At 51.5% G+C, this 21864-nt stretch overlaps 1 protein-coding gene across 4 annotated transcripts in view; it reads right to left on the minus strand.

Annotated features, from left to right (window-relative positions):
- Positions 1-10919: 10919 nt before the first annotated feature.
- HLF (HLF transcription factor, PAR bZIP family member) overlaps positions 10920-21864 on the minus strand; it is a 50045-nt gene continuing 39100 nt past the window's right edge. The window contains exons 3-5 of one of the 4 annotated variants that reach the window (XM_081115751.1): positions 20095-20315; positions 15079-15266; positions 10920-13240 (exon numbers count right to left, since the gene is read on the minus strand). In XM_081115751.1, coding sequence (XP_080971877.1) covers positions 13072-13240; positions 15079-15266; positions 20095-20315 — 578 coding nt within the window. In that variant the 3' untranslated portion in view covers positions 10920-13071. Of the gene's footprint in view, positions 15270-20094; positions 20316-21864 lie in introns of all 4 variants that reach the window. The other 3 variants (XM_081115750.1, XM_081115753.1, XM_081115752.1) reach the window with 3 other exon arrangements.

The following is a 21864-nucleotide window of genomic DNA, read 5'->3' on the forward strand; positions in this document are numbered from 1 at the left end:
GAGAAACTGGAAAGAGCGCAGAAATTGGAAGTTCAGGCCACGTGGGTTTGAATCTCAGTGAGCTGAGCAGCCTTGGACAGATCACTGGGTCGTCCTGAACCTCACTTTTTCCATCTGTATAATGGTTATAATAACAGTCGCTGCTCCACAGGGTCCTTGTGAGGATACGGGAGATAATACACGGAGGACACTCAGCATAAAGCCGGCTACACCGGAAGCACTCGCTAAGCATAAGCATTTCTGACTCAAGAACATGAGCTCTGGAGCCAGAGGGACGTAGATCGGACTTGTAGCTCTTCCGCTTCAACCTCGCATGGCCTTGAGTAAGTTATGGAGGGTCTCTGAGCTCCCCTGCCCGTGAAAGTGCCAGGATGAGCCTGAAAATCACAAGGATGTTTATGGGATACCTTTTAGGTTTGTATCACCACCCATTTCGGAGGGGATTCGAGTTACCCACTCACTCTCTTTCTAAAGCAGGTAATAAACTCGGGGTGAAGGAAAAACGAGAGAGAAGGTTAGGCCCTTGGCTCCCACTGCTACAGCCTGTAATCGCTAGCGGTGGGTCACAGACTTGGCCTTGAGCTTCTCAGCACCAAGGCGACGAAGGACGGCCGCCCGGTGAGTGAAAGGGTCCCGAGTGCTGGGGAGGCGCAGAGGGGCCGAGGGCCAGTCCCCCTGCTCCTGTCCTGCGGCTGAGGGGACGGCGTGGGGCTCAGGGTGAACCCCAGTGGAGGCAGAGATGGGGGTGTCCTCTCCAAGCACAGAGGAGAGGCTGAAACTGGACGCAAATTCGCCAGGTGCCCGGGGGCTGGAGGAGGGAGGGCGACCTCGTAAGGGCAGAGCCTGACTGCGTCTGCATCCCCATCAGCAGCGGCGCGGTGACCGCAGAGCCAGGGGGCTCGGGCAGGCCCGTGACGGGGAGACGACGCTCTCCAGGGTCCGGCACAGGGACCTGCACCGTCGGAGCCGCCTGGAAGCGCTGTCCACACGGCTGCGTCGGTGTGGCGCCTCTTCCTCCCGCAGTCGGCTGTTTCGCGACAATCCCCAGGGGGACGTTGGTTGTCCGTTTTCGAGTGTGTTTGGCTTTGCTGTTTCCCCGAGGACTCGTCCTCGTGGATCTTGAGGGCGGACAGTGGTCAGGACGGGCACAGGGAGAGTGGCGCTCTTTCTCCAGGTCTCTGGACTCGGGACGTAGCCGACGGAGCGGGGCTGAGGCTGGGAAGACGAGACCGTGAGGTTGCTCGGGAGCCGAGTTCCTACCGTCCCAGCCACACTCTCTGCTCTCCCTCCTCCTTCCCTCCTCCTCCGTCTTCCTCTCCCTCCCTCCCTCCCTCCCTCCTCCCTCTCCGTTCCCCTCTGACTCCTCCTCGCCCTCGCCCTCGCCCTCTGCAGGACACAGTGGGACAGGCCCGGTGGAAACCTGCGCTTCCTGGGCTTTAGCCGCCCGGGGCCAGGCTCGGAGGAGCAGCCAGGTTCCCGCCCCCGCTGGGGACCTGCCCCAAACAAGCCCAGGCCCCACGCATCCCTCTGCTGCCGCCTGGTGTTTGTGCCCAGGAGGCTGAAGATGAGCCGGCCGGTGACAATGAGCCTTGGGTTCCTGCACCGCACTTGCTCTGACTTCCTTGCTCTCGGCAACAACTGAGTCGTCACTCGTCTCGGGCCTTAAATACCCTCTGGGCTCTTGGCTCCCCGCAGCCCAGGGCAGTAGCTTCTTGTTCCTGCAGTCATCCGTTTTCGAAGAATCCTCCCGGGGCCAGTTCCTGGTACGGTTCGGACGCTTACCTTGGCACCTTCGGTGTACATCTGCGACAGGGACCACGTCTGAGCAGCTCCGTCCAGGCCTGGCGGGCGGGGCACAGGACAGGCGTCAAGACGTCAGGGTCACAGGTGTGACTGTCACAGACAAGTGGCTTTGGATACGTCACTTCGGTTTTCTGGTCCTTGATTTTCCCGTGTGTAGAAAATAAAAATAAGGATTTGTATGTTGAAAATAATTTTTACATGTGGATTTTTCTGGGGAAAGGGTCCATGGCTGCCGTTCCTTTCTCAAAAGGGTCGTGTTGGTTTATAAATTCTTGTCCTGCGCCTCGGAGTGATTCTTTGGCTGCGCGTTTCTGGGGATGTCGTACCTCTGGCTTTCAGCGCGTTTTCTCCGCCTGCCTGCTGTGTACCAGGGCCTCTGACAGGGTCCGAGGACGCAACAGGAAATGAGACAGTTTCCAAGGAGACCACTCTCCCACGGGGGAAACGGGCCCGCAAACAAAGGACCGTGATTAGGTGTCCGAAGTAAGAAGATGGAAATTCACACCGGGCGTGTGAAGAACACGGGGCGCCTGGAAGGGTGGGCACCGTTTCCTCTTTGCCTCCAGACGGGGCATGAACGGGTGAAATGAGAGAGGGGCCCCTTCTGGTTTGCACAGCGGAAGGCGTGCTCCCACCCACTGACCCTGTCCCTCCCAGCACCCTCCGCGCAGGGCTCTTGCCTCATGCTGCCGGGGTGCCTGCTGGTCTACAGTGGCCGTGGGCCTCCTCCTTGCTGGACGGTAGCCCTACTGTGTACTCCTCGGACCTTCTCCTTCTGGACAGGAAGCCCTGCGTCCTGCAGGAGCCCCGGGTCCCACCAGCCCTCACTGGGCTCCCCTGGGCCCCGGTCACGTCTAGCACTCCTGAAGGGTGAACCTTACAGGCACAGGGCTTGCTGCTCTCAGGTGTAGACCCGAGCAGTGCCCAGCAACCCCCTGGCTCTGCAAGGAACACTATTCAATGGTAAATCTATTCTTTAAAAAAAGAAGAGCAGGAATATTTGTATCGGCACATGGTGAACTGGAGGGGCAGACGCTGCAAGAGGCCCGGGTTCTAGTCCCGGTTCCCTTACGTACCAGCCGGGTCCAAGTCCCTCACCATGTTGGTACCCGTAGTCCGGGCTGCCACCACGTCTGCCCTCAACTGTTCCACTTCACTGTCACAGATGCCCCGTTGTAACTCAGTCCCCATAGGGCAGCCACAAATGTAAATCAGGGCGTGCCACTGCTCTGCGAAAACTTCCCACATGTTTTCGCTGCACTTGGAATAAAATCCAAGCTCCTCGCCAAGTCCTGTGACTCCCTCCATGAGCTGGCATCTGCCTATCCTGGACCCTTGTCCTCCTCACTCAATAAGCTCCCTGACCTTTGCTATCTCTGCATCGCAGCAACGTCAGTCCTGCCTCAGGGCCTTTGCACTTGCCGTTTTTGTGTACTGGACTGCTCTTCAGTGATCCAGTCATGTCTTCTTAGGATTCAGGTCTCAGCTTAAAATGTACACTTTGTGTGTGAGAGGTCTTCACTGAGGATCTCATCTAAAATTTTCCCATCCCACCCCCATCACAGTTTTTTCACTCTCTTTTACTCTCTCATGTTTATTATAATCTGAAATTATTTATTGTCTGTCTCCTCCGCCCCTTGAATGAGCCTTGTCTGTCCCATTTACTGTTGTAGTCTCAGCATCTAGAGTAGGGTATAGCTCATAATAGTCAACTATGTGTTGAATGACTGAGTGAGCCATGATGATAAAATCATTTAGTATATCTGAGCCCCAAGTCCCCGGCTCTATGTCTGATCTTGGATGATCTTAAGAAAACTCTCCAAGGTAGATATTACTTTACAGTTGAGGAAACAGAAAGCCACATGAGTGAAATAATTTGCCTAGAATCGTAATTGTGGCCTGGAAGTGTACCCCCTTTGAGATACCTACAAAGATTCAAAGGAGAAAAGCAAGGGAGAGAAATTCTCTCCATTCTTCCAAACTTTAAGTCCTACCAGAAAGTTACCCATCCACTGGAACAAGATGCTACCTATCTGGTCCAGCCGAGCAAAATCTGCGGCCAGGACTCAGCCTAATGGGTGGTAGGTTCCGTTCCCACACATAGTTCTTCTGCGTCTAGTTCATTCTGAGCACGCCCAGAACATTCATTCATTCATTCATTCGTACCTCGATTTACCACGTGGGTACTGTTAGCAGCCAGGCACTGTGATAGGCACAAGACAACTCCAGGGAGGAACCCCTGATTTTTGCTAAGGGTCCATTCCTGGTCTTCCCTAGAAGTGTATGGTCCCTAATAAGGTCTATTGGCCAAATTCTAATTCTTTTAGCTAAATAAAATATTGGATATTAAAGCGCTTGTTAGCCAGGGTTCTGGCACTCAAAGACTGTTAGTGATGATGACGTGAGGACCTGGACCTCCTTTCTCAGCAAGGTGGCCCGGAAGGGGGGAAAGATATTTAAAATGCCCTGGGCATTCTTGTCCCCTTCGAGGGCCACCTTATTAAAAAATTCAGCGCACATGACTCTCGTTGCCTTTTCAAAAATCCAAAGCCTGTACAAGCAACTGAAAGTAATAAGCATAATTTAAATGCTGTGTCTTTCCTAATTAAAATCTATCCAGGAGGGGATGCCAGAGCTATTTGAGTCCACTTGGCAGAGGAAGTTCCATTATAGTCATTCAGGCTTCTCAACAGAGCCCAAGGGGAGGGGTGCGTGTGCGTGTGTGTGTACATGCGTGTGTGCATTGCATGTAGGGTAAGTTTGGGAGGTGCCACCAGAACGGATAGCTCTGAACAGGTGGTGGGATGTGAATTTTCAAAGGGAGCTGAGGAGGGAACCACTGGAAACTCCTCGGGCTGGTGAATGGCCCTGGAGTTTGCCTGGGCCGTTGGAGGTGGTTGGGGGGAACCCACGGGACTGGCTTTGGCGGGGGAGACGCCGCGTGTTGGTGGCTCTCCTTGGAAACACGGGTTTCCAGAGCAGCTGTGTCTCCCGCTTCCCCGCGAAAGGCCGGACAGCAAGCGGGCGACTGCTGCTCACCCGGGGGCCCCTGTCCAGGGACACCCCCCTTGAGCAGGTCCAGAGAGAGCAGGAGAGGCGGACAACAGGGAGGAAGGGACGAGAAGGCAGCACGTGGGTTTAAAAGGTTCAGGGACGTTCTCCCGAGGGAGGGCCCGCTTTTCAGGGGGGAGTTTGTCTCCGCGCCGAGGACAGTGGGCGGAACTACGAAGGCAGCTGGGGCCGCGCTTTCCCCTTTCAGGGATCACCTGGCCCTGGGCCTTGGCTGCAACCGCTTATTTTTTTTTAAATACATCTCACGTATTGTCTCGGGTTGATAAATGTGTTTCTCTCCCGGCAGCCCTCTGGCTGTGCCGCCCGTGGGGGAGGAGAGCAGGGCTGTGGAGCCGGGCGGGGGACGGATGGTGCGGATCCGAACCGTCCACACCCCGCAGGGAAGGGGAGCAGAGCAGTGACAGGCCCGGGAAGGGGCTCGGCAGACAGCAGACAGGGCAAGAGGGATGAGAGTGGGAGTTTCTGCTCCCAAATCAAGGTCAAGCCCAGGGTTGCTGGGGGTGGGAGGGGAGGAAAGATGACTAGCGGGGGGGGGGGCACCAGGTAGGGACATGGGGTGACTTACCCCCGGAAGGCAGGCTGCACCCACTCAGTGTCCCAAGATTAGGTCCTTTCCTTGTTTTTTAATCTTCGAATACGAGAACACAAAAGCGCATGAAACAAAGGACACGCTGAATTCCGTAGTCAGGGCTCGTTTCGGGTGCTGTCCCTAACGTGCCTCCGAGGTGCCGAGGACATCTCTGCGGAGGGGCTGCGTTGCAGACATGCGCGTCTAAACCGCACTGAAGGAGGTTAGCCATCGGCGAGGGGGACAGATGGGGCGCTTGTGTTGGAAGTGGGGGGGGGGCTCGGGGGAGGGAGTGACTGCTTCCAACCAGGGGACCGGAGAAGATTTAAAAAGAAAAGTGACATTTCCATTTGTCTTGAAAAAATGGGTAGGATTGGATCCTTAAGGACCACGCTCGGGCCTGGAAGACAGTGGACTGAGCAATGAGACTCTTCAGGCCTCCATTTCTCTACCTGCAAAACAAGTGTTGGAGCATCTCTGCCCTTTGGGTCCAAGTGGGAAATAGCAAAAGAGAGGGCAGGGTGCCCCGTCAGACAGCACCTGGGGGGCAGGGGTGGCCGCACTTGCCCTGAGCTGTGTGGGGCGGTCAGCAAACCACCCGCCTTCTCCAGGCCACAGTGTTCCCAGCCGAACATCAAAGGATGTATCAGATGAGATATCTCCAAGGCGTCCTCTGACTCAAACCGTGCTGTGTGATCCTGACAGAGCCTTGGGGTGGGTGGGTGTCTGAGAATGGGCTTCCCGCTCACACGCACACTTGGGTGAATGGGGACCCAGAGAGGCAACTGCGGTGTTTCCAAGGTCAGGGCCAGGGGCCGGGAAGTCTGGGCTTTTCCCGTCCCATCCACATGCCCGGTCCTTGGATCTCCACCCCCACTTCCGCTATAGGTATTCCCACCTCTCATCCACACCCCCAACTCATGCCCCCCTCTTCCACCCAAACACAGAAGGGAGAGAGGGAAGGAGCAGGGGAGGGGAGAAGGAACTAGAGAGAAGGGGTGCGAGGAGAGAAGGGGCGAAGGGAGGGGGAGAACATGACCATTTCGGTGCACAAATAGCTCAGATCCTAGCTTCCCACGGAGAACTGTAAGACCGAGGGAAGTCTCATCTGTCTGCTTTCCCACCCCTGTCTCCTCTTTCAATTTACTTTTCCTCTTTCCTGAGATTCATCATCATTCAAAAGAAAGAAAGGCGCTTTGGTCTTTTAAGGGTACCTTTTCATGAAGCTTCTGTGGTGTTCCTTCCTCTGTAGTTCTGCGAGGAGGGGGGCCGGCGGGGACCTGAAGGAAGGGTGATGGGGGTTCTGCAAAGCTGCCCGTAGGAGGTGGGATGGGCTGGAGACAGGGAGGGGCACCTCCGGCTGTCACAGGAGCCTGGTCAAAGGACACTCATTTCCTGGCCTTCCAAGCTGTGAACAGAAACGTTAGGAAGGAGAGGAGGTTATAGGTGGGGAAGATGCCTTTTGGGAAAGGCAGTCCTGTCTCAGATTAAATGGGTTAGGCCCTGCTCCGTCCCCCACATTGTAATCTTTGATCTCTGGGGCGGTGGAGAGAGAAGCCCCAGGGTGCAGGCTGGGGAGTCAGCGCCCAGCCAGGGGCATTTATTTTTTTCACATGTACTCAGAGCTCATTAATGATAGCTGAGGAAGTTGGGGTATGTTTGTAGGGCATTCAGGAGACATAGGGATGGGCTGGGGTCGGAACGCAGGGCAGTCAAAACACAGCCCCGCTCCCCTTCCTCTCTGAATTTGGACAAGGCTTGCCTCAGTTTCCTTTTTGATCCAACCCCGAGCACCTCGCAGGCTGCCGAGAGGGCCGCCTGAGCAGCAGGGGAGGGAATGTTCAGCTGCGCCACGGTGCCCAGAGTTGGGGTCCTTGTCCCGTGGCGGGGAACCATTCTCCTCCCCTGAGCGCATCCTCGAGCGAGAGGTTCATGGGGAGACCTGCCCTTTTCTCCCCTCCTCTCGCCCCCTTCTCCAGTCCCAGGGGGCGGCCAAGACAAAGGACAGAACTGATTTTTGGAGAAGAAGCCTGGATGGTTGCGGAGCTCGTGACTCGGGCTGGAGCCCACCAGGTCTACCCCGCAGGAAAACGGCACCGTTCCCGACTGGCCGGCACTGCAGGCTCCTGCCGACGGCTCCATCCAGTTCTTTACATCCTGGGACTCATTTTCAGGAGTGGCCTCAGAAAGTCTAGACAGATGTGGCTTAGGGGCTGCCATCTGTTTGGGAATGGGGTGCAGTGGCAGGACCCTTGGGACGCACCCCGAACTTCTCCCCCGCTGCAAACGGCAGCTGCTTGACCGTTCAGCACAGGCCTCCAAAATCCCAACGGCATCAGAGGCAACAGCGGTGGCTTAAAATCGGGAACGCTCCATGAGTTTCATGTTTCCACAATCAACTTCAGAAACGCGCGTGGCCCATAAAGTGTGTCACCTCTCCCCGCTGGTTACTCATCCATGAAACAGATGGGTCGCCAAAACACGGCTGCGGCTCTTAAGTCAAGTATTTGAAGAAAAAAATGCATCCGCCGAAATGTCCTACACGGACTCGATTGTAAGACATCACGAGTGAAATCAAATCCACCAACGTGCAGGGGGCGGGGGCAAAAGCCGGCGTACAGTCGTTGGTATGGAAAATGATACATGAATAATACAGAAATAGGTACTATTATCATTCTCCTTTTGAACATGAAGAAACAGGCTCATGGAAATGAAGCGGGCAGGATTTAACCAGCCCAAAGCCTGAACCCATCCATGAAACAGACATGTCTCCAAAACACAGCCGTGTTCATATAATTCATAAATAACACAAGAATAATAAGCTTTGTTTCGCGTACTCGCAACTGTGAACCTACTCTGCCACACCCTGTATGTTGATCCTCGGTAGTATTATTACAAAAAGCAAACATTCGGCGAATTCCTCTTACACTCTGGGCATTCTTCTAAGTGTTTTACATACACGTTCTCACTTAATTCTAACAACAATTCTATAGAGTATTATTACGCCCATTTCATACATAAAACTCAACGCAACTCAGCAAAATTCCCACCGTCGCACAGATGGTGAGGAACAGAAATGGATTCAAGGCCAGGTTTGCCTGCGCCAGGCTCACCCTCCAACCGCAGCAGTTGCCTTTTGCTTTGCTGGGCGCCTCCTAGGAAGCCAGGGGGCGGAGGGGTCTAACTCCCAAACTCTGGGTCCAGGCTTTGGGCCTGGGTTCAATCCTGTCCGCTTCATTTCTACGAGCCTGTTTCTTCGCGTGCAGAAGGGGAATGATAATAGTGTCTACTTCATAGCATTGAGAATCGAATGAGACGCGGCAGGTACAGGGTTTAGGGCTCGGTAACTTAGCTTTTCCTGTTATTTCCAGGCATTGTGCCGGGCTCTGTGGGGTGAAAAGAAGTCAGAGAGACGGGGCTTGGGACCCATGTCCTCCCTGACTCAAAGCTCAGAGAGGCAGCCTGGCTGGAGTGGCTCGGTTGGTTGAATGTTGTCCCATCAACTGAAAGGTCACTGGTTTGATTCCTGGTCAGGGCACATGCCAGGGTTGTAAGCTCGATTCCCAGTAGGGGATGTGCAGGAGGCAGCCGACCGATGTTTCTCTGTCTCCTTCTCTCTTCCTCTCTCTCTAAAATAAAAACATATTTAAAAAACAACAACAACAAAACACAGAAAAAAACCTGGAGAGGCAGAGGCAGCACATTCCCTTCATTTACTCGGGCCCTTCTCCTCCGAAAGGTCCTTTTGATGTATCACCAAGAAGTCATCTCCTGAGCACTAAGGCACAACTTCAGCAATTCTCACCCCGTGCCTGGCTAAGAATGCCCAAAGAGACTTCTAAGCCAATTATTTTCAAAGAGGGAACTGAATCCACAGGCTTCGAAGAGAGGCTTGATGGTTGGGCTCCTTTGTTATGATTTAAATATAAACAGAAGAGCCATCCCACAAGGATGGCATACGATGGACCCTGGGGACTGACGGCAGGTGAGTGACAGGCCATCTACAGTTTGGCTTCACATTAGTTCCTACCACCGTGGAGTCCAAAGTCTCTCCAGGCCGTCATTTCCTCTAACTGATTTGAAGGTGCCCAGTGTAAAATCAGCTGCCGAAGGAGGACCTTAAGTTAAAGCCATTGTCCCTGTTCTTCTGAGACAGAAGAAGAAGGTGATGAACACAGAGCTGAAGCCCTGCTGTAGCTGCTCGGTCTGAACTGGAAGGCGGACGCCCACCGATCTGTGTGCCAAGCTCTGCTCTGTTAGGAAACCACATCGAGGCTAGAGCATCACTCATTCCCACACCCCCGGCAGCCACCTGCTCCCCCTTCTGAGCTGGAGACCTGTTTTGTGTCCTCTGAAGGAACAAATGGTCTGAAATATTGAACTGGAAAGAGTGCTCCGGGTGCACATTCTCTTTCCCGGGCTCCCGGTGACGTTACTGATTGAGGGCCCGGGATGGGCCGGCACCTGGGCATTTGTTATGTCATTATTTCTCCCCACCGCCCTCAGAGGTGGAGGTGATGACTTCATCTCACAGATGAGGAGATTTAGCTTCGAAAATGCTTAGCAGCTGCTCAAGGTCACATACCTGCTAAGTGACAGATTTGAGTCACCGAGCTCCTCACCACAGACCTGTCTCTCATGCCAGAGATGCTGAGCTCCTTGGCCCGGGCTGCAGCCCTGCGGTGCCGGTGTTTCAAGTTCCCCAGGTGACTCTGCTGGGCTGCCTGGGTTGGGAACCACTGTATGACATCAGCCTTCCTATAGATCAGGGGTTTTATTCCATCTTGCATCACAGACACCTTTGGGGTGGTGGTGGGGGGAGCTATAGATCTCTTCTATGAAAAAAAATATAAATTCAGTTATACACAAAAATTGCATGCACTTTCAGGTGATTATGGAAGCTTCGGAGCTTCTACGTGGATTCCACCGAGTGTCGTGAACTCAAGGCTGAGTCTATAAATCCTTGGCTCCGGGTACATGGCCACACATGGGAGTTAGCTGAGCCTTGAAACAGTTACTCCTGGTCCCCACCCCAGATCTGATTCAGCAGGACCGAATCTATAGTCCTATAGTATGTTCCCAAATGATTCTTATATATCCAACCAGAAAACAGTCTTTGGACTGGTTTTTTGAGACCACAACTCTAAACGATACCCATTCCATGGATGAGAAGTCATTTCTGTCCCTCCTACCTATGTAACTTAGGTCAGCGGTTTACCTCCCCAATCCTATTGTCTTCTGTCAAGTGGGAATAACAATTGTCCCCACCTGATAGGGTTGAAAAGGGGATTAAACTGAATATTCCATGTGAGTGTTTAGCAACGTGTCTGGCACATAAATCTCTGATGTTTATTTATCGCTAATTATATAGCAGTATTTTATCATCTATCTAACTCATCTCTGTAAATGATCTCTTGGTGATTGAATGAGGAACAGAATGTAATTCCTAGCAGGATGTCAACAAAAATACATGAAAGAAAGGAAAAAATTCAAAGTTTATTAAACATTAAGAATAACAAAGGTTTGCTTCCACAGCATAAACACCAACCACATCATGGTACACAATTAAACTGACCTCAGGTGACCTTTTACCTGTTTGGCGGATGCAACCTTTGTGGTGTTGCCCAAAAGATAACGGTGAATTATTGTGATGTTTGGTAAGGTGCTCCAAAATCAAAGATTTTTATGTCTTGACTTAAATATTTGCACACACGCACACTCCCCTACATACATTTGGCCCTCTGCAAAATGTACTGACTTCAGTTGCCAAGTTCAATCCACCAAGATCTAGGCTAAAGCTTTGCTCATTTTTTAAATGGCATTATAAATTGTAGAGAAAATCTGTAGGCGACCTTGGCCTCCCCAGTGGGGGCCTATGTGCCCTGAGCAGGGAGCTGGCAGGTGGAGAACAGGTGTCTACCTCGAGGAGGGCAGAGAACACAGTGTCCAGTTCCCTGCAGCTTGCTGGCCCTGGGTTAAATCTAGGCCTCCACACCCCCGGCACAAGCAAGCAGACCAAGCAGGCCAGCCTTGGAATCACTCTGATTAACTTTAATAAAGTCTGAGTTTTCCTAAAAGGAACATCAGGGGGAAATTAGATTAATTACTGGAAAAAAGTATAAAGTCATATTTTATAGACATTTGTTGTTTTACCCTGGGACAGTGGGGGAGGAATCCACCTAAAATTCTTCCAGAAATAGATCCAAGACCTTGTCAATGTACATTTAGAATTATTTCGAGCTCCTTTAAGAGACTAGGGAATTGAAATGAAGCTCTGGGTTCTCTAGTACAGCTTCCTGCCCAGCCAACACCAGGATCACATATGCACTCTCCTCGAACAAACGGTCCTTCTGCAGATGAAAGGCCTGTCAATCTTGCTCAACGTGGGGTTTTAAAAGGCGGCCACTTCTTCAAGAGAAGGACATGATCATCTGCAGCCTTCCCATTTCCTACCTGCCCCCACAAGGCAGCATGAACAGAATGGTAGGATGATCATTTCTTGCCTTTCTTTGCAAGTCTGGTCAAAAGAAACGATGATGTGACCTTATCAGGAAGCCCTGGACCACTCGTTCCAAATCGCGTCTAAATGATGTTGGCGCGATATGATTGGGATTCATTTTTAATGGCTAAGTAATTAATCTCTGAAAGATGCTTATGATGAAACGGTGAAAAATGACAACAGGACTCTTAGAATAGCTGCGGTCTGCAGAACTCATTTGACTCTGGTTGATCCGAGTCACTCCAAACTGGGCCATGGCCTCCCACGCCATTTAGCAGAACTGCCTTAATCATGAGTTAACTGCCCTGGATGGAAGGCGGTAAGTCTAGGAGCGTGTGCTCACGTGTGTGTGGTGACAATGACCTACATATAAGGCACGTGTACAGACTCCAAAGTTTAAACATTTTTAAGACGAGGTAGGTCTTCCGAAACCCTTCCTGGCACATGAAAGAGTAAGTTTTATTATGACCTTTTTATTTCTTCTGCAGAAAGTATTTGTGATGCTCACTGGATACAAACAATCTACTTCCAAGAAAGACCAGTGCTCAAACACAGGTTTTCCTTTTTCCTGGCTACCGTTTTATACATCAATGAATTTGGGTGGTCCAGGGTACAATCCCTTCAATGCGTCTCCACTTAAAGATATCACTGGTCTCTGCTTTTGTGAATACTGCCATTTAACAATTCTGCTGCTATTAGCCTCTTTACTGATCAAAAGGCCAATCCCGGGCTCACTTGTGTCCCTTACTGGGTATCACTTCTTCAGTTCTGCTCGAGATTGCCAAAGGCCTTGTTTCTTTTATTAGCCGTTTACCTGAGCAATGCATTTCGGTTCCAACACTCTTCCACCTCCCACTGTAATATGTAGTTTGGGACAAAATGAACACCTAGCAGGAATATCCTCCTAGTCGGGTTTCCCAAGACCCATGAGACAACTGCTGACGGACTGACAAGGAGACCACCCGGTCCCTAAAGAATCAGATACTCTGGAGGCAGGAAACTAGGAAATCCCGTGGATGAAAGGGTATTTTAATCTAGCACAAAATGTTTCTTGGCAATAACAGCAGAATCTCTTGACATTACACAACTTAGTGAAACGAAAGAACAATCTTTAAAGTCGGAACATCCATCAAATTATAAGCCACGCACATAGCACCGATATCGACCGTACAGCGCCGGAGACGCCCGTGCCCGCGGGGAGAACAGAGCTGTTTGGGGTGTTTGCCGGGCTGCTCCGTTCCAGGAAGTCATCATTTTGAAGGGAACATTTTTGTGGCAGATGCTTTTCCTGAAAAACACTGTAGCATCCAATAAATATTTGGTTAACATCCATTTTGTGCTTTTGGGTGACGTTAACTGACTTCTTTCTGAGACCTCATAGGAAACAAGAAATCTTGCATATTTTAGAGCAGGATTCGTCGCAGCAGCCTCGATACTGTCGTAAAATTTCGAAGCAGAAAATACGCTGATGTGTCAGTGACAGGCTTAAAATATTAAAGACTTCAAAACCCCCAAGCCCTTCTCTGTACATCGTTGACGAATATATATCTTTGCTATATAATTTCAAAACATGGAATAGTTACCCTTTTCTCTTTGCTATATATAATATATGTCTTCCAAAATACATGGTCAGTATTTATATCTGAAAAATACTGTACAAAAAAAACAACTTCCTATAATTACTCTGTATAAACATTAAACAATCTCATAATCTCTCCTTTTGGTCTATAGTAAACATTATTTAAACTGATTGGATTAACCACAGTTTGCGACAACACCATCCCCTTCTGAGATACACCAGTGTCTTTTACATTCATTTTTTTTAGAAGTCCACTTTATAAAAGCACATACGTTCAAAAGCAAACAGAGAATAAGAAACGTGAGCTCCAGAATCATTAATTTATGAAGCATTCGAAAAGGACGCCACTAGGAAGAGGGGCCTTACAAAACACCAACTCATTAACTTAACTGATTTTTTTTTTTAAAAACAGCAAGGTATAATTCACAAAAATAGATATATTACAAAAAATGGGGAAAACTGAATCTTAAGCAATTGAGTTGTTTTGAATATCAAGAGGGCTATGGAAAGAGTTAACTATAAAAGTAGGGGGTGGGGGGTGGGGGAAGGGAGAGGGCAAAACCAAACGTATGGATGTCAAAAGCTGTTCCAAGATGCATTTTGTTTTGTTTTGCTTTGGCTCCTACACTGATCGATGAACCCCTCCTGCTCAGACCTGGCACGTCCCTCTGCTTCCCTGTCCTGGGGGTGTTCTGGGCATGCTCCAATGCATTACTGTAACTTCTGTTTTTTAAAAGAGGGCGGAAATTCTTAGGGAGGGAAAATACCCTACGTCCACTAGTAATACTCAGGCAGCATGCTCTAGCGCACAACAGGATTATTGCTTGAGGTACAGACGGTGCAAAAAACACACTCTGTGTTCTATAATAGTACTTACTTATCTGGGGTGGGTAGAATGGAAAGGAAACTTAGTAGAGAGCGGGAAGTAAATACGGGCTCTAACAAACCTAAATCTGAGGACGCTCAACCACCCGAACGGCAGGAACCAGGAAAGCGGCCTGTAACTGGGGCGCGCGGGGGAGCAGTGCCCGGGACCCTGCGCGCCGGTCTCGCGCGTAACTTACAGACCGAACAGAAACAAGAGCTGTCGCCCCGAAACCTCGGAGCTGCTGTTCGTTCTCCCAGGGCCCCCCTTTCGGTGGACCCCGGCACAGGGTCCTGGGAAGATAGGTGAAGAGCGAACGGGAACGAAGCCACGTGGAAAGGGCGCGCGAGTGGGGAGCAGGGGGAGCGGCAGGAACACCCGCGAGAGGGCTCCGAAGTCTAGTAAAAACACGGCACCTTTCTGTGTTTGGAGCTGAAAGGCGAGAGGGTTCACCTGGAAACGACAAGTGCAAAGGGCCCCGCGCGCGCGCCCCGCCGGCCGCGCGGGGAGCGCAGGCACATGCACGCGCGCGCCCCCCCGCCACGGAGTCGGGGCGCTGGCGGCGGCCTCCGGTAAAGTGCTGATGTCGGGGTGCGGCGCTATGGGACGGGAAACGAAGTGTCCATCTAGTCCAAGGCCAGCCCCCCCGCCCGCCCACGCCGTCCTACAGGGGCCCGTGCCGGGCCTCGTACTTGGCCAGAATGTTCTTGCACTTGCCCAGCTCCTTGCGCAGGTCGGCCACCTCCTGGCGCAGGGCCGAGTTCTCCTTCTCCAGGAAGGACGCCCGGATGGCGATCTGGTTCTCCTTCAGCCGGCGCGCGTCGCGGGAGCGCTTGGCTGCCATGTTGTTCTTTCTGCGCCTTGCCCAGTACTTGTCATCCTGCTCGGTAGTCACAGAAGGAAAAAGAAACGAGATATTAGATTTCAGCAGCGGCGCCCGGGGTCCGCCGGGGCGCTGGCAGGCCTCGGGGTGGCGCCCGGGCCCCGGCCCAGGCGTCTCCACGCGCCTCTCCTTCCTCGACAGTCTCTGCGCGTCTGGGAGGAGAGTCTGTGCGCCCTGGTGTCCTTCCTGGAGCAAGGACCCACCTGTCACCACACGCTCCGCTCTCCTTGTGCCCCACGGGGAGAGGTCGGAGGCGGAGCGAAAGCCAGAGGCGCACCGCACACCCTAAACTGCATTCCAGATTTCTCCACTCTTTTTGCTAAAAGTTTTATTTTAAATGAACTCTTCTCTTCCATGGGCACTCCTATGCTTTATGATAGAAGTTGATACAATATGGCTGGAAGGCCACTTGGCGAGATCTGTCAACTGTTTAAAAGCAGGTACCACTGACCTAGCAATTCCATTTCTAAGATCTCGGCCTATAGCAATCTTCATGTGTGTGCACACAGACACAGGCACAGAATTTTCACTGCAGCACTGTTTACAATAGGAAAAAAACAAAAAACAGAGGGAAAATCTATCGGTGGGAGATTTAATAGCCATGGAGACTACTCTGCAGCTGTTAAAAATAATGACCCAGCTGAACCGGAGAGGTGTTCATGACATACCTCTGTGTGGGGGCACACCGGCCATCTGCAGATAAGTATGTGTGGCCTCATCCCACTTTGGTTAAAAAAGTCGTAATATTACGTATTCATAGGAGAAGGCCCAGAAGGACTTATGCCAAGCTGTTAACAGTGATGCCTTTAGGAGGGCAATTCAAGGGAGGGGCCAAGGAGAGAGGCAGGATCTTTCACTTTTTATTTTATATCCTTCTTAACTATTAGGAGATTACATAATGGGCATGTACACTTTGGTAATTAAAAACAGAAATTAAAAAAGTAAACTTCTGCCTGCCACCGATCAACATACTCATAGTGGTGGCTAGTATCGAAGTAATTTACTCTAGTTTCCTGTTTAACTGTCCTCTACGCATTAATTAGCCTGAGTAATGTTTAACTGTGGTCAGCAAGAAAGCAGTCCCTTCTTCCCCCTCCCCTAACGACATCGACATCGCTGCTCCCCCTGCCAAAAGAAAGGGGAGGTTTCCTGGGAAGACTAAGAAATGCCAGCCTTCTTTTAGACCTTCCTAATTGATTTATGGTGCCACCTGGTGAATTTTGCCACCTCTCCTTTTTTTTTTTTTTTTTTAACAACTTGCAAGAGCAAATCCTTCCATCCTGGCAAGCCTAATACCTGCAGGCACATGCCACCCAGAATACGTGGGTGAGGCCAGTTCTCACCCTCCCCCAGGATTCCAAGGGGCAGCTGGCACTGGAGGAGGTCACATGGGTTGGGGCCAAGGCTGCAAGCCAGGTCCAAGGTCAGTGGTCCACCTCCATACCCGCCCATTACCCTCAGACGTGTTTCCTAAACAAAGACCAAGTGTGAGACAGACAACTGTGTGCAGGCCCCTCTGCCTTTCACATGCTGGGGCTCTTATTTACAAAGCACTTTCAGCTTTCTATGCATTTCATAATAATAGGTAACAAAGTGAATAAAAAAGATCTTCCTAATAGCTGGTACCAGAACTCTTCTTAGAGAGGTGTTAGCTTGGGGCAGGTGTGCAGTGGCTGTTGGTGGGATTTGGGATTTGTGCTTCCAAAAGGTAGCAGGGAGCTGGAGGAAGGGGTGGGGCCAGGCCAGCTGGATGAGAGGCTGGGGGAGCTGGGGGCGGGAAAGACTCCCCAGGGGTGGATGGGCCCATGTGAAGTCTCCAGTTCTGAGACGGGAGTTGTCTGTGTTACTTGGATGGAAGCCCCAATTCCACTCGACTGGGGGTGTCAGTAAGTCTACCCTACTCCTGGGAGTGTGGCTTCCAAGAGCATTCGAGAGAGGGGCTGACTTCAGATGTGTCAGAACCTGCACCCAGGGGAACAGGAGCCCGGGAGGTGATGATGCAGGAGCTCGGGGGGTGATGAGAACAAGCCTCTGGGAAATTACAGAAGCTGTGTGTGTGTGGTGGGTGGCAGACGGAGGTGCAGGCCTGGTGGTTTGTGACCAGGTCGTAGGGACCAGGGAGTCACCAGCTGACCTCGGGGTTAACAACGGCATTCTCTGTCTCAGAGCTCTTCTCGCCTTTAAGGCGTGTACACTGCCCAGCCTCATCCGTCCACACACGCAGACGAGTTGTGAAGGGGGAAGAATGGGGACGTGGGAACAGGAATGGGATAGAGAACACAGAAGGCAGGAAGGATGGAAGGACTGCCCCCCTCTCCCCCCAGAGAAAAGCCAGGGTGCCGCCCACTGTATCACAGGATGGCTGGGGGAGGGGAAAGCAGGATACTCAGTGGGGCTACATCCCCTGTCCCCTTCCCTTCTGCCTCCCAGGGGCAGATGCCATCTGGCTGCCCAGTTTCGCCCACCCGGCAAGGATCCTCTCAGTCCTGTCCCATCCTCCTCCTGAGGGCCTCATGCTTGATGCCCCCTCCCTGTCCCCCCGCCCCCCCCCCACCAGACTAGAAGTTCCTTGAGGGTAAGAAACGACGTCAGTACTTACTGGCTCACCTCGGAATCCCAGCCCCTGGTACAGGGCTTGGCACACACTAGCATTTGAAAAATATCTGTCCAGTGAATGAATGGACTTTGAAAAGTATTAAGACATCGAAGTGATTAAACTGATTCTCAGCTAGGAATGCCGCTGTGCCACCCCTTCATCTCCCGGGGGATGCATGCTGACCAAATGGTGAAGGGAGGGCGTTTAGGCAGCGCTGGGAAGCCCATTTCACTCCGGTTTGCTCAGCCAGGGCTGGGGCCACAGGCACCTCTCGCACCCAGCCCAGCTCAGAGCTCTGTCGGACAGAGAAAGGCATTGCAGCTCTGCTTCTCGCTTCCCACGAGTTGAAGGTCTGTGGCCCGAGGCCTCACTCCCAGCTGAAGAAACCCAAGGACACATGGCAGGAGCATGTTCCTGCCTGCTCCCCACCTGCCGTGTGAAAAGGTCACGCCTGGCTACGACAAAAGTCATAGGCATGATCCCAGCACATGCAGTTTTCACGTGGTCCCTTTGTTGCGAAGGTTACCTGGGATATTGAGTAGGTTTGCTCTTTGCTTTAAACTTGTAAATCTGGAGACCCTGTGAAGGTCTGGCTGGAAGTCACATCTATTACTCAGCAGCGTCCTTTCAAACTACCCTCCATTCAGAAGGAAATCCACGCTGCCTGGGGCCTGGGTTTAGTGTAAGAGGTGAGCTCTAAAATACAGCAGGGCGGCTGAGAACACAAGATGAGAAAAGCCATCCGGCCGGAAGAGATGCCTAATCGCCCAAGGACCTAACCCTGTGGTGCCCCCTTCACACCCAGGCTGACCGTTAATTCACTGCGTAGTTTAGATTTTCTGGTGTTTTACTGTGCACTTTCCTCTTTTGATTCCCAGGGTGACACTACTGGTCTGTCACCCAAGAGCCCCTGTTGTAGCCCTTGTCAGGGCCAACATCCTGCAGTGGCCTTTCTGGAAGCTAGGAGACTTGGGACCAGGCACAGCCTTACTCTACCTAGCAGTGAGCAGCATTTGCCTTATTTCACCTTTCTGCCTCTCCATCTATCCGACTGCAAAATTATAATTTACTTAGCCTCGTGAATCTCTGAGGTCCCTTTCATCTCTAACACCTGACAGTTCTGCATCACTTGTGGTCATCTCAGGTGCACAGATGATGACAGTGATTTAAATCTGCCAGAGACTCTTCCTCCAGTGCTCTTTATAGACAGGCAAAGTAGAGGTAGCTAGTCTAAGTCGGTCCCAGGACAATGTCCCAAACTCCCATTTTCCCATCCTAGGAGCAACTTTCCATCTGAACCATATTTAGGCCTGGAAAATGGGGGTCAGAGAAGAGGAAGGGGCTAATTACGCCTGGTTCCAATACCTTCAATATACATAATCATATCTTCATGGTCCATATGATTGGAACAAAGCATAAACCCAGAATATTCTAAGCAACAGCTAATCAAAAGTGGTTCTAATTTAATATCAGTGGACATGGAATCATTTTGGAAAAAATTTCCTTACAAGGTATTATTAAATGCATCAGAATAATTTTAAGCTGCACCTGACTTCCTAAGATAAATCTATTTTCCTGTACAGATAATGTGTCCCTTCAACACAGCAGGGAAAAACCAACCTGGAATTAACCTTTTGTTGAGATAGTCAAGTGATCATTGTTTGAGGTACAGGGTGAACATTACATATAAATAGTGTCAGGGAAACCACCAGCGTCCTTAACAAAAGCCCACTCTGGTCATCCAAAGTTGGCAATGTGGAAGGGGGGTCTGTCTCCAGCTGTTGTTCCCTGAGGACTTCAGGGAAATGGCAGCAATTAATTATCAATAAATTTCCAAAGGGAATTTCCCTTGGAAGACTAAGAGGTCAGGATGCCCTTCTTCAATACTGTCCTTTCTCTTTCTAACCTTGAAAGGTTGTAGTTTGATTGTATTAGCCTTTCATGGGTTTCCTTGCACACAGTAGGGAGTTTGACTCCTTCATGGGCTGCAAATCATGCCAACATCTTACTTCTCCTTATTTCTGTGCATTATCAAGACATGAAAGGAGACGTTTCAGAAGACACCCAAAGAGGAAGCAACTTGCCGAGAGTCACACGCCAAGAAATAGGACCAGAAATCAAGAGCCCTTTGGTCGCCCCTTGTGTGACCTTCCTGGGGTCCCCCTTTTAACCTGCCTCTTGATCCTCGCACTCTATGTGCCCACGGCCTCATTACCAGTTCCAATTTACCTTCAGATCATCAGGGATGAAGACTTTGCGAGCTTTCTTAATCATGGGCTGCGGCTTCAGTTCTTCCTCGGAGAACTTGCGTTTGCGAGGGTCAAACATTTCCTGGCCAGGGATGCTGGAGAGGGCGAGATCTGCCGGGTCTGGCTCATAGCCCACCGGGACCTGGATGGTGTCGGGATCAATGGGACTCGGGGTATTGCGGTTTGCTGGCAACAGCTGACCTGGAACAACACAGGAGTTTCAATTCATCAGCACCCCAGGCAGACCCACAGACACAACTTGGTGATGCTCCCAGATGAGTGACAAGTCTTCACACTGCTGACATCTGACCCTAACATTGTTCATATTACTCAGCCTCACCGCGTCCCTGGGAACACAGCAGGCTGAGCAGGACCTCACTCAGATCGTGCACAACCAAGACCCACAAACACGTGGTCGCAGACTAAATTAAGAAATGCCTGCATTCCTTCTTTTCTGTCACACACCCACGGAGCACCAGTTATGTGCCAGGCACTGTGCAAGGTGCAATGGGTAGAAATGCATGACTGTTACCTTCAAGGTGTTTCCCAGGAAAGTCAGGGAACCAGACCAATAACTAGCCAGCGAGGATATAGTGACGGTGCTGGGATGAATGTAAACCTCATGTCCTTCCAGAGTGTGGGGAGCAGCACATAACAGAGGAGGTTAGGGGACATTTCCTAGAGATGACACCTGGTGTAGCTGCATCTTGAGACAAACGGTAATTAGCCAAAACAGTTAATCTGGGCATAAACACAAGATAGAAGGTTGCATTTCTGAGGAGCCACATGTAGTCCTGGTGGCTGTAGCACTGAGAGCACAAGACGGACAGAGGGGAGGTATAAGTGCAAGAAATGGGATCGGGAAGTGGGAATATGATGCAAGGCCCCACGATGACGTCAGTGAAGGATTCTGAGCACCGAAGTGAGGAGCAGAGCTGAGGTTTGGAAGGAAGACTTGGGCAGCGTGAGGAATGGACTGAAGGGGGCAGGGCTGGGGGAGGGAGATCAGCTCCCAGGCTGTTGTGATAACCCGAGCGTGCATGACAACTGGCAGTGGGGAGAGCTCAAGAAATATTTAACAAGTCGGTAAGGACACAATGGAGGCGATCTCACTTCCACTTGAGGGTTCCACAAGCCAAACCATGGAAACGCACCAACATCCCCAGGGCAACAAGTTTACTGAGTTTCGTAATGCGACTCACTGGTGAAAGTGAACTTCTGAACAGACCACACTGTTTACGTGGGGAGCTCTGAGTCTTCACTTCTAGCTTCACCTGAGGTTTTCAATGGCTCCTTTCACGCCCAGAGTACAGGAGCGGACACAGCTCCGCTGTTTGGCCGGGCCCCTCCTGCTCACTGCCGGTGGCTGGGTGGCCTGGGCGAATCCTGCAGGTCCCACTAACCCCCCCCGCCCCCCTCCCGGGTGACGCGCGGCCACCGGCTTGCATTCCAGCAAAACTGCAGCCAGGCGCGTCCGTTTTCTGGAAAGGCCTGGTGGGGAGCTTGCAGGATGAATGCTCTGGGTGACCTTTTAGGTCCCCACGCTGCTTTGAGCTCTCTGTCTCTTGTTTGCCAGAGAGGAAGCGAAGGCCCCCGAGGCGCTGGCGGAGGAGGGAGGTTCTCACCAGCCGAGCGCAGCTCTGCTCCAGCATCTGCACACTGCTCAGCCCTGTGTCGGGCGGTGTCAGGCTGGACCGGACCTTGTGCCTCTTGCCCTCGCCTCGGGAAATGAACCATGTCTGGGGCAAAC

The sequence above is a fragment of the Miniopterus schreibersii genome (assembly GCF_964146895.1).
Source record: "Miniopterus schreibersii genome assembly, chromosome: 16".
NCBI lineage: Eukaryota > Metazoa > Chordata > Mammalia > Chiroptera > Miniopteridae > Miniopterus > Miniopterus schreibersii.